The sequence below is a fragment of the Trachemys scripta genome, chromosome 3 (genome assembly GCF_013100865.1).
Source record: "Trachemys scripta elegans isolate TJP31775 chromosome 3, CAS_Tse_1.0, whole genome shotgun sequence".
Lineage (NCBI taxonomy): Eukaryota > Metazoa > Chordata > Testudines > Emydidae > Trachemys > Trachemys scripta.
In genome coordinates this window covers 187,968,563-187,981,360 of record NC_048300.1, presented here as the reverse complement: position 1 = coordinate 187,981,360, position 12,798 = coordinate 187,968,563, and the positions used below count along the sequence as shown (strand labels likewise).

At 43.6% G+C, this 12,798-nt stretch overlaps 1 protein-coding gene across 1 annotated transcript in view; it reads right to left on the bottom strand.

The window, feature by feature from the left end:
* The window catches only part of TNFRSF21 (TNF receptor superfamily member 21), a 67,037-nt gene that overhangs the window by 45,969 nt on the left and 8,270 nt on the right, over positions 1–12,798 (bottom strand). Inside the window, exon 2 of the mRNA XM_034766626.1 lies at positions 642–1,296. Within this exon, the coding sequence (XP_034622517.1) occupies positions 642–1,296 (655 nt within the window). The remainder of the gene's footprint in view (positions 1–641; positions 1,297–12,798) is intronic.

Genomic DNA, 12,798 nt, shown 5'->3' with positions numbered 1-12,798 from the left:
GGGGGGAGGGGGGGCTGCGCACTCCGGCGGATCAAAGCAAGTTCGATATAACACGGTTTCACCTATAACACGGTAAGATTTTAACTATTTGATAGAGCTTGGGGGCATTTTGTATTGTTGATCATGTTAAAGCAAGTAGAGTGATATAAAATGTGCATTTTCCCTGCCAGCAATGGCTTGTGGAAACCTTAAATAAATAAATAAATAAATAAAAAGATTTAATATAAGGATGTTTCACGCCAGACTTAATGCCCAAACAGCTCATCTTAAGATAGGCCATCATGGTACATATAAAAATACTACTGGAAATGAGATAGTTTCTAGGGTGTTACAGTTTCAAGCTTCCAACTCTCCTGCAGAAACCACTGTTGGAACAAGGTCCTCTCTGTTCTAGCATGTTGGTTTAGTACAGATGGGAGTGAACTGCTTTTTAAGTGTGTTCTCAAACTGTGTTCAGCCTTAAAGAGCAGCAGCGTAGTTTGAGCCCATCAATGGTGCAAGAGCAAGTGCCCTTTTAACAGCATCAAGGAGCCTAGAGTTTTGCAATTTGGTCCCCCCAACTAAAATAGCTGGATTCTTGCTTCACTGCAGCTACATAACAGGCTTAAATTACAGCTATCTTTTTAGTGGGAAAAATCTACCTTCGGGAAGAAAAGTGGTAGACAGAACTTCATAGTTTACATCATCCTCTTCTGGGCTCAGTGAAGACATAACTGTGTTAGGAAGAGATGACAAGAACCCACAGATGTTATCGCTTTCCTTAGTTCCTGTCTTTATCACCACCATATTCTTCCTAAAGCAGTTAGTGAATGTTTTGCATCTTATCACACTGGAAGGCACATCAGAAAAGGTACCACGAGGGCATGGTTTACATCTAACATCTTCAGTCTCCGTTCCTTTCTTTCGCACACCCCAGCCAACTGGGCAGACTGAATGAGGGACGCAGGTATCATTAAACTGAAAGGTACCAGAGGGGCAAGTGCACTCGCGGTCAGTCAAGGCAGTACAGTGCGTTTTCTCCACCATTGGCAGTTCGCAAGGTTTTCGACAGACGTGGCATCTCTCTATACCATTTTCATGCCTAGTAAAAGTCCCATCTGCACAAGGGCTACACTCTCTTAAGGTTGTCTTTGTACAGTGCTTAGACACATAAGTTCCCGCTGGACATCGGTCACAGATCAGCTCTTTGTTAGTGGCACGGTCTAGGTGGTGATATTTTCCAGAGGAGAGGCTTATGGCATTCTGTTCAGAAGTCAGTTTCAACTGAGCACCAGTGGTGCCAAGAAACACAAGTACCTGAAAGAGAAAAATATGCAAGATATTAATAAATAAAAAGTAACAGTGAGCCCTATAGAAGATCTATCCCTTCACCAACCAGTATTTGGTTAACATTGGAGAGTCAGCCAAGGTAACTTCCTGCTTCTTGTACAGTACTGAGGACAGCCCAGCTGTCTCCAACAACGTTGGGTAGACCGGAGAGGTGGGATAAACCAGGATAAAGTTCTAGTATTCAAGGGAGAAGCGGCCAGTGTGGCTATGGATTTAGCAGAAGGGGATGCAGAAGAGAGAATGGATTTTGAAGATGTAGGATTTAGCCGATGCCTGGATGCAACAAGGAGCGGACTATAGTCATTTTGATGCTTATAGCACCTTATATTTAGTCTATGTGAACAGCACAGTGTAAGCACTACTTCCTGTCCTTGAAGGGATTACAGCTAGCTTGAGAGAAGAGGGATTCTATCAGCACAGCAAACTTTGGGGTGGTGGTGCTCCTACACTGGCAGTAGGACTCTTCTGTCAGCATACACTGTGTCTACGTTCTATAGGAAGATGCTGACATAGCTCTGCTGACACAGACGTGCAGGTGTAGTTTCTGAAGTACAGCTATAACTTAAGTTTTAAACAAACTGAACGCCTCTCTACTGGGGGACCATAGCAGATGCTGAGGAAATTGTGCTACGATACAGGTGAGCCCCAAACACAGGGATGGAGAAGTTTACAAACTGATCAGCAATTGGGTCAGAGATTTACATTCATTCATATGCAAGACAGGCAGATTGCCACACTAGAGTGTTTTATAACTGGATTATGTTATTAGGTTTTTCATACTATAGAATAAGACTCCTGCTAGATAATATGGTTTTGTTTACATATGCCACTATATTAGTGTTTTAACCCCATAATCTACTATGTTAGAGGCATTTCATTAAGATATTGATTTTCAGATGGTCTCAAATGCATTGTGAAGATGAAATAATTTTTTGTTTTTAAAGGGAGGAGAAATGTTACGTCTTATATCGTTATTCACATCCTATGTCTTGCTGTAATCCAGTTCTACGGCATATGGGGCATAGGTTCAATTCCTCATCCCAGTTCTTTGGGCTGATGTTCAAGTTTTTAAGGCACTGACCTGCCATGCAGCAAACTAGGATTTGATTCTGGCTAAACTGGGATTGTGAATCATTCTTCAATAGCTATTTTCACTTTGTGTCCAGGATTTCTTCCTCTACCCACCCCTAGTTGGCTGCCCCAGTTTTCACTCTTCAAGTGCAGGCGAGTGCACCAAGTCTCCTATAGATTTCACATAAAAGGTGCCAACGGAATAAAAAAATCCAATTAGAACTGAAAGAATATCAGTGGGGAAGGCTGTTGCAACACCATACCCCACCACAGGGCATCATGCGATATGTGCAGAGTTCTAGAGGACAACTTTCAAATCATTACAAAATGGAGAAGTTTGATAAATAAATCTAAGTCAAAATTACTTCAGAATAAAAAGTCAACCTTTTTCAATTTGCTGATCCCTAAAAAATTTCAAATGGAGGTGCGGACCTCTTTGGAAATCTTAGTGATAGTTTGCAAACCTCCAAGGGTCTGCAGACCACAGGTTGAAAGCCACTGTTTTACGGTAACAACCACCTTTTGTGGACCCCTTAGACATGGTCTTCAGACCGCCAGGGGTTTGCAGACCACAGGTTGAAAACCCCCTCCAGGGGTCTGTTTCAGAAATCAAGTTTGGGAGTTCAGTTATTACACTGGTGAAGATTTAATTAAACACTGAAAGGACTACTGGGATTGAGACTAATAAAACCTATGTATTTTCATCTAACAGCTGGGGAAATACATCACTTTGCTGTACTATTTTGTTACTTGCTCTGCTACCTATTCTGGGAAATCAGCCAAGGAGAAATATTTAAAAACCCAACAAACATGACTCTGCAAAAAGGATACCAGTGGAAGAGCAAATTACACTGCATCATTTTTGGTGCAGTCTCCAGCTTCCTGGAAACTTGTATGCTCAGTCTAGCATATTTACATTTCACCTGCTAAGTAATTTATGGCCAAGGATTTGTACAAAACACATACTATTTTATAAAGGAGCAATTACTTGTGTTCAGAAGTTGACAAGGATGCTTCAGCTAACATGCCAAATATCGTACATCAAACAATTGTTCTGACAGTAAATAAAGGATTGCATAAAATGCTTCTCCCCCTCCCCAGTACAGGGAAGGGGGGGAAAAAGGGGGGGGCTCTTGCTACAGATTGGGAAACCTCCCGCTTAGGCCAACCTAGCTACGTAGCTCAGGAGTGTGAAAAACCTCACACCCTGAAAGATGTACTTAAGTCGATCTAAACCCTATTATAAATACCACTAGGTTGATAGAAGAATTCCTCTGTCGATCTAACTACCACCTCTCGAGGGGGTGGATTAAAAACCCCTCTTGTTGCTGTACAAGTATCTACACTACAGCACTACACTGACACAGTTGCAGGTAAACCCTCAGGGTATGTGTCATAACTATAAAGGGAAGGGTGTAACAGCTCTCCTGTGTACAGTACTATAAAATCCCTCCTGACCAGAGACTCCAAAATCCTTTTACCTGTAAAGGGTTAAGAAGCTCAGGTAACCTGGCTGACACCTGACCCAAAGGACCAATAAGGGGACAAGATACTTTCAAATCTTGGTGGGGGGAAGGCTTTTGTTTGTGCTCTTTNCCTGTAAAGGGTTAAGAAGCTCAGGTAACCTGGCTGACACCTGACCCAAAGGACCAATAAGGGGACAAGATACTTTCAAATTTGGGGGGGGGGAGGCTTTTGTTTGTGCTCTTTGTTTGGGAGTCGTTCACTCTTGGGACTGAGAGGGACCAGACATCAATCCAGGTTCTCCACATCTTTCTAAACAAGTCTCTCATATTTCAAACTTGTAAGTAAACAGCCAGGCAAGGCGTGTTAGTTTTACTTTGTTTTCTCAACTTGTAAATGTACCTTTTACTAGAGTGTTTATCTCTGTTTCCTGTACTTTGAACCTGAGGCTAGAGGGGACGGGGGTCCTCTGAGCTCTTTAAGTTTGATTACCCTGTAAAGTTATTTTCCATCCTGATTTTACAGAGATGATTTTTACCTTTTTTCTTTAATTAAAAGCCTTTTTAAGAACCTGATTGATTTCTCCTTGTTTTTAGATCCAAGGGGGTTGGATCTTGACCCACCAGGAGTTGGTGGGAGGAAGGGGGGGGATGGTTGATTTCTCCTTGTTTTTAGATCCAAGGGGGTTGGATCTGTATTCACCAGGGAATTGGTGAAGAGTTTCTCAAGACTTCCCAGGGAAGGGAATAAGCTTTGGGAATGGTGGCAGCGGACCAGATCTAAGCTGGTAGTTAAGCTTATAAAAGTTTTCATGCAGGCCCCAACATTTGTACCCTAAAGTTCAGAGTGGGGAAGCAGCCTTGACAGTATGGAGACTATAAATGCCGCCTACAAGGGGTTTTATCTGTTGGCGAAGGAACTTCCCTGCCCCACAGCTCAACTGGTCCAACCAATATTGATCTGCCTTTGGTTTGCTGCCCTTCTGGCTCCAGCAGGAGGAAAAAGGGTTGCTTAGCTCTTTCAGATTATGTATTTATTAACAGGGTTTGAAATCTAGCTCATCCAGGGAAGAGTTTTGGGCCAGGCAAGTGGTGCCAGACTTCTTCCCTGCAGAGAGAAGCAGAGGGGCTGCAGTTTTGCCGGGGGCGGGGGCATGAAGATTTCAGAGTGCTGCAAGACATGCTGTTTCTTTAAGAGAGGGACCAGCTGCAGGTGGTGTCAAGGGCTTTCTACATCTCACACAGCTCTGCTGCGCAGGAGGATAGGGCAGAATTGGGGGTGGGGGAGGAGGGTGACACATGGAGAGGCTCAGTGGATTTCTTGAGGTGGTGAAGATACATCGTCATCTGTTTTCTAACCCATTCTGATCACTTTAAATGTCTACCATTTTCTCCTCACTGTGGTAATTTTCTATAAAATACTCAGATATTTAAACCCAAATGAACCAACACCAGTAATTTCCAGTAGGAGTTACACTAGGACAACAGGGCAGAATTTGGCTCAGAGCCATTTTGTAACTACTTGTGGTTTAACTATACAGGATTTCATCACACTAGCAGACAGTGAGAGCCTGCCTGATCCTATTAACATCCTACCCCATCAAAGAAGGTGTGGCACTAGCAAACCACAGTAGGTTAAAATCAGTCGGTCAAGTAACCTGTGTGTGACTCTTAAAGGCGCATTACAATTGCAATGCCTCTCAATCGGGACAATTCACATGTGTGTGTGGGCATCAAAGAGATGTTAAAAGGGCTAGGCCCATTCATTTGTGTTGATAAGAGATCAAGGAAGAGGCTGTGCATAGGTTTTCCTCTGTCTATATCCTGTAGCTCTAATTAATCTTAAGATCAAAGATGTGTATATACTGCATGAATCTAATTAATATTACCTACATTGTCTCCAGTTTATCTACCCCTGTTATGAACGATCAGCAATTGCCTTTTGTAAATCAGTGCAGCTGGATTATCTTTGTATGCATAGGAAACAGAATGTTAACTTCAAAGGGTGGGTCCTTCTGGACTCAACAATGAGGAATCCGGACACATGCTGTGCTCAAAACGCTTGGCAGCCTGTTTCAGCTATAAAAGAAAAACCGTGGGCTTGATCTTGCCATCTCTGGTCTGCTGAACTTTAACAGGGAAAGTCTGAGCCATTGGATGGAGAGCCCCAAGTAATTACTTGGGACGCTCTGAGAGCTCCATGGAAAACACGACATCTAAACTGTCATTTGAACTTGGACTCCAATCTTTTGATGAACCAGAGAGACTTATTACAAACTGGCAGATTTAACATCACTGTTATTATCCTGATCTACAAATTCTGAAATCAACTGTAATGTATAGGATTCATTTTAACCTCTTAATAACGGTCTTCCTTTAGATTCAGAGGGGTAGCAGTATTAGTCTGAATCCGTAAAAAGCAACAGAGGGTCCTGTGGCACCTTTAAGACTAACAGAAGTATTGGAGCATAAGCTTTTGTGGGTGAATTCCCGCTTCCTTTAGCTTGTAGTTACTGGCTACCAACATGGTTTTTGGGTAAGATCTGAAGTACATTTTGATCTGGGGAGTGTGTCTGGCTCTTTGGAACTGGAAGAACCGAATATATGTGATTCTTGGTTTTAATAATCATTTATCACAGAAGTCTGGTTTGTCTGGACAGTACGTAAGAGGCTAGAGGGCCTGAAGGGGACTGTCTGTGGCTTCATAATAACCAGTACAGTATTTTGGAAGCACACATTTGTTATTGGCTTGGTGAAATCTTATGCTAGAATGTACCACCAGTTTGAGGTACCTGTCCTATATTTTGGCAGTCTGACAAGAGATTGGCACTCTCAGCTGTTTTCCACACCAAGCAGCATGACAGAAAGTCTCCCCTCTCCCCCTGTTTAATTGCCACTGCAAACAATGGGGTGGGGAGGATCCCCAAATGGCAGGTTTGCAAAACTGAGCCTAAAGTAAGTATCCATGTGAGGAGGGGCAACAAAAGCACAATCATGTTCCAAGCAGACGTGTTTAAAAAAAGATAAATAAATGCTGCTTATAGTTTATCCCAGTGTTAAGAGGTACTTTAGGTTTACCAGATTTTCAGCTCAGTCTCAGGACAGCAGGTTTATAAAATCTTGATCACTAACATTTGTATTGCTTTAGTTAAGGCTACAGTTCCCGTTTTAAGGAGGGACTCTGTCAACATTCATCTGAAGATGCTGTGCCTCCTACAGTAACATTAGTGAATCTCTTTGGTTTTACTTTGTGCATTTGACAGCGCTTTTGCATATAATTAGTTTCACTCTCTCCCTGCTGTACAGTGAGCTTCTCCTTTGCTGGAAGTACCTTAGAAACAGGGAAGAAGAAAAAACCCTTAGAAGTTTTTTGGGGATAATTTTTAGAAGTAGGTTCTCAAGACATACAGTTCAGCAGGAGAGATCAGAAATCAGATTTTTTTAAAAAGTAAATTTCCAGAAATTTTGAATCACAGAATCAGAGTTAGAAGGGGCCGCAAGGTCCTCTAGTCTAACAGTGTCCCTTTAATATACTGTAACCGAGCGCCATTTGCTGACAGCTTAAAAAAGGGACAAGAGTTTGAGTCCACTTGAATCGAATCTCTTCGGTTGTTGTCAGATTGCACAGATGCCAAATACAAATTTTGATCATCAGCAATGAATATGCTCAAGTTGATTTGATTTTTTTTAATAGGAGTGCATGGTGAGCTTCTAGCTCATATAGTATTTTGAATCTTCCATAGCTTTAATTTCTTTTAATAAGCAGAAGTGTTAAAGCAATGACAAGAAGAGCCAAGAATTTCAGAGTTAAGGCTGACTTGAGGCTGTAATTGTCATACCACAGTAAAGACGAGGCAAGAGCAGAACATACCTCTAAACAGTCCTGGGAGTGTCCAGCTTTGACCCGTGTTCCCCCCCCCCCCCCAACTCCTCATTCCTGGTTCAAGTGGCTCTTGTCCCATGCAGCTTTGCTGCAATGTTTGAAGTGGGGAGCTGAGATCAACCTGGCTCCTGCTGCATAGGGTCACAACATCACAGAGATTTGGCCCAGCCGCTCCATCCTTAAGTTGCAATGCCACCCCGCGTGCTGGGGTCAGGTTCCAGCACCTGAAGCCAAGCCCAGACAGCCCGCTCCACTGCAGGGTGGGCGCTCTCTCTACAACCCCTCCCCTGATCCTCAGGGCAAGACCCATCCTACTTTAGCCAGTGGAAATGTTAGGAGGTATGGCACAATAAGTCCAGGACAGGTGGAGTACCACACTTCACCTGAAATCATGCCTACACAGGGAAAACGCTGTGTTAACATACAATGTTCAACTGACCTCGTCCAGGCTAAGGCCTAGTCTTCACTTACCGGCTGGTCCGGCGGCACGCCATCGATGTTCTGGGATCGATTTATCGCGTCTGGTTAAGACGCGATAAATCGATCCCGGAAGTGCTCACAGTCGGCGCCGGTACTCCAGCTCGCCGAGAGGAGTACGCGGCGTCGACGGCGGGAGACTTCCGGCCGCGTCTGGACCGCGGTAAGTTCGGACTAAGGTACTTCGAATTCAGCTACGTTATTAACGTAGCTGAATTTGCGTACCTTAGTCCGAAGTCCGGACTAAGTGGGGACCAGCCCTAAGAGACAATACAAGCCTTGGGTTACCTAAAGCTTTATTTTGTGTTTCAACATTAAAAGGCAACTTTTGTATTCGTATTCCAACCTAGAGCCACCCCAAAAACCAGGAGAGATCAACTAGTGTGAGCACAAACAAGAGACTAATAGGACACTTACAATTTGTTTCACAATATGTATCTACAGTAGGGCTGTCAAATAATCGCAGTTAACGCAAGCGATTAACTCAAAAAATTAATCACAATTAATCACAGTTTTAAATCGCACTGTTAAACAATAGACTACCACTTGAAATTTATTAAATATTTTTGGATTTTTTCTACATTTTCAAATATATTGATTTCAATTACAACACAGAATAAAAGTGTACACTGCTCACTTTATATTACTTTTGATCATCATTTTTACAGTGCAAATATTTGTAAACAAAAAACAGTATTTCTCAATTCACCTCATACAAGTACAGTAGTGCAATCTCTATTGTGAAAGTGCAACTTACAAATGTAGATTTTTTTTGTTATATAACTGCATTCAAAAACAAAACAACGCAAAACTTTAGAGCCTACAAATCCACCCAGTCCTACTTTTCATTCAGCCAATCACTAAGACAAACAAGTTTGTTAACATTTATGAGAGATAACGCTGTGAACTTCCTATTTACGTCACCATTCTAGAGGACATGCTTCCATGCTGATGACGCTCCTTAAAAAAAAAAAACAGTGTGTTAACTAAACTTGTGACTGAACTCCTTGGGGGAGAATTGTATGCAGGTAAAACAAAGAGCAAAAGACATTCTGCCATATATTTCATATAATAGCAATCTCGGATGATGACTCAGCACATGCTCATTTTAAAAACACTTTCACTGCAGATTTGACAAAATGCAAAGAAGGTACCAATGTGAGATTTTTAAAGATAGCTACAGCACTCAACCCAAGGTTTAAGATTCTGAAGTGCCTTTCAAAATCTGAGAGGGATGAGGGGTGCAGCATGCTTTCAGAAGTTGTGAAAGAGCAACACACTGATGCTGAAACTACTGCACCCGAACCACCAAAAAAGAAAATCAACCTTGTGCTGGTGGCATCTGACTCAGATTATCAAAATGAACATGCGTCAGTCCGCACTGTTTTGGATTGTTATTGAGCAGAACCCGTTCTCAGCATGAACGAACGTCCCCTGGAATGGTGGCTGAAGCATGAAGGGGCATACGAATGTTTAGCATATCTGGCATGTAAATACCTTGCAATGCTGGCTAGAAGGTATCATGAGAATACCTGTTCTTACTTCCAGGTGACATTGAACAAGAAGCGGGCAGCATTATCGCCTGCAAATGTAAACAAACTTGTTTGTCTGAGCGATTGGCTGAACAAGAAATAGGACTGAGTGGACTTTTAGGATCTAAAGTTATACATTGTTTTGTTTTTGAATGCAGTTTTTTTTTGTACATAATTCTACATTTGTAAGTTCAACTTTCATGATAAAGTGATTGCACTATAGTACTTGTAATGGGGAACCTGAAAAATACTATTTCTTTTGTTTTTTTACAATGCAAATATTTGTAATAAAAAATAAATATAAAGTGAGCATTGTATGCTTTGTATTCTGTGTTATAATTTAAATCAATATATTTAAAAATGTAAACATCCAAAAATATTTAAATAAATTGTATTTTATTGTTTAATCGCATGCGTAATTTCTTTAATCATGTGCTTAATCCTACTTAATTTTTTTAATCGCTTGACAGCCCCAATCTAAAGCCATTAACATCTGAACCCTGTCAACTAGATCAGAACAGACTATTAACTGGCAAAAAACTTTTAATAAAGGCAGAGTTAAGGTTACTCGGTGACAGCGCAAGTCCTTCCAGAATGTCGAGTTCAGATGAACTCAAACTTCTGAAAACCATGAAATGCAGTATTAAGGTAAACACCCCTACATCCTTGACGCTAGCCCCATGGAGCTGGCAAGAGCCACTGGGAATTATCTGCATCTACTCCAGCTGCATTCACTGTGTTAAGTGTAGTTATATTGAATGGTAGAGGAATTAGTTGGGGCAACTTGAAAGAGCTGTGACATGAGGCTCAGGTGATCAGAAGTCCCGATTTTATAGGGACAGTCCTGATTTTTGAGTCTTTTTCTTACATAGGCTCCTATTACCCCCCAACCTGTGTCCTGATTTTTCATACTTGCTGTCTGGTCACCCTACGAGGCGATCTCATAGTGAGGCGGGATACGAGACTAGCCTGTGGTTTTAATAATGAGTAGCGGAAAGTATGGGATTAGATGGTATCCCGTGTGCAAGCCTGAAATGGTTGTTAAATTTTACAAGCATGGTATTCTGACGGGGGAATAGGCTCAGTATTTGAGTGTAGAGCATGTGCAGGTAGCACCTGTCCATTAGTGCCAAGGCAGAGTATGTGTGTGTGTTATGGTCATATGGGGCAGTACTCAAAGAGGGCAGAGTTAGGGATGTGTAGGCCTACACTTTAGCTCCCTATTTCTTTGTTTTCATCCCTTTCCATATGGTTGCTATGAGATTCCCTTCTGGTCCTCCCCACCCCCAGTAAATTTTGTTGTAATGGAATGGGGACAAGTCGGGCTCTGAAATGTCTGCAACATGTTAAAAGGGATGATGAGAGGCAGATTTTCCCCCAAAGGTCCTAGTTCATTCTCAGATTTCTGCCCAAGGTGGGTTTTAGCCTTCAAAGTTGCAGGCTCAGAGGTGTTAAGTGGCCCATTCATCTCAATGAGATGTTTTCAGCTGAAAGAATATTTGATGGAAATGAACACAGCCTGAAACAGCAGCTCTGAGACATGTGAACTGCTCTGTTCACGTCAGTGAGTGTTCCCTTCTCCTCTTCCCACTGCCGGAGAGTTTCTGATGTGTATGAAGCAGGGCCGGCTTTAGCAGGTGCGGGGCCCCACGCTGGGATGAGAATTGTCTCACCCCCCCCCCTGCCCCCTTGGATCCTTCTGCAAATCCCCACTCCTCAGCCCCGCCCCATTGGATCCCTCCCCAAATCCCTGCCCTGGCCCCGCCTCTTCCCCAAGCACACACATTCCTCCTCCTCACCCCTCCCTCCCAGGCTTGCGCTGATCAGCTGTATGGCGGCACAAGTGCTGGGGGGGGGAGGGGAAAGCAGGACTCTGCTCCCCCCCCCCCATCCCGCTCCCCCAGCAGCCCTGGACATTGCAAGGCCCTCTTAGGCGCAGGGCCCCATTCCGGGGAATCGGCTTAAAGCCGGTGTGCAGTATATCAACTCTTCACCCCAATGTCAGCAGTGTGTTCTTGGTGCATGTGTCAAACCTGCCTGCTCTAAGATCCCCACCCAGAGGGGCACAACTTCCCCAGACATCGGTTCATACGGAGGGGCTCACACCCAGAAAGACAAGCACACATCTCTCCCCCCCAAACGAGAACCTGGTTCACATGAAGGAGGCCAGGGATGGGGCTCAGACCCCCACAGATGTGCAAGGCCCCACAGGTCATGGCAGGCACACAGGACAGATAGCAGGCTCAGACAGCACTGGGACAGCAGGGACCCCAGATCCAGCTCACAGAGGGAGATAGGAGTGGGGCTCAGACCCCTGAAAAACAAGCCCTCCCCCCACAGAATTTGACTCATCCCCATAGATAGGCAGGGCTCTCCCAGATACTGCTCTACACATGGGGCAGGGAGTGGGGCTCAGACACCCCCAGAAAGGTAAGGCCCCCACATACCAGCTCATATTGGACAGTAAGAGGGACTCAGACCTCCTGGATCCTGGCGTGCGCGCACGGATTCAGACAAGACACCAGCTGGGCTTGAGCTATCCAGCTGGCGTATAACTCTGAGGGCTAAGAACCCTTAACTCCTCAACCCGCGCAGGCTTAGCATAAGCTATCAGAAGTGACAACGGGCTCACGAACATGTTCCCACGCCCAACCAGAGAAGCAAACTTTCAAAGAATGTTTGATTTGACTTCCCCCGTAGGGCTGGCGGGTGCCATGCACTCTGTTGGGGGTAACTGTCAAGTGTGAGATCCTGGTGCAACAATCTGAGCCTTGGTTTGGTCTCTAGCTGGGAGCAAAAATAAAGTGTAAAGAAAAAAAAACTGGTTAGTTTTAGGGGCTATTTCTTTGGAACCCTGGGTCAAGTAGCCCCAAACTTGGATCGCTGACAAAACCCCTTTCACCATGAGACCACTCAGATTGCATTGAAATTTGGTAACCATCTAGATTTTAGAGCACTCAGAAGAGCCAAGCTTTAAACAGAAAGCTGGTCTTAGAATCATAGAATCATAGAATCATAGAATATCAGAGTTGGAAGGGACCTC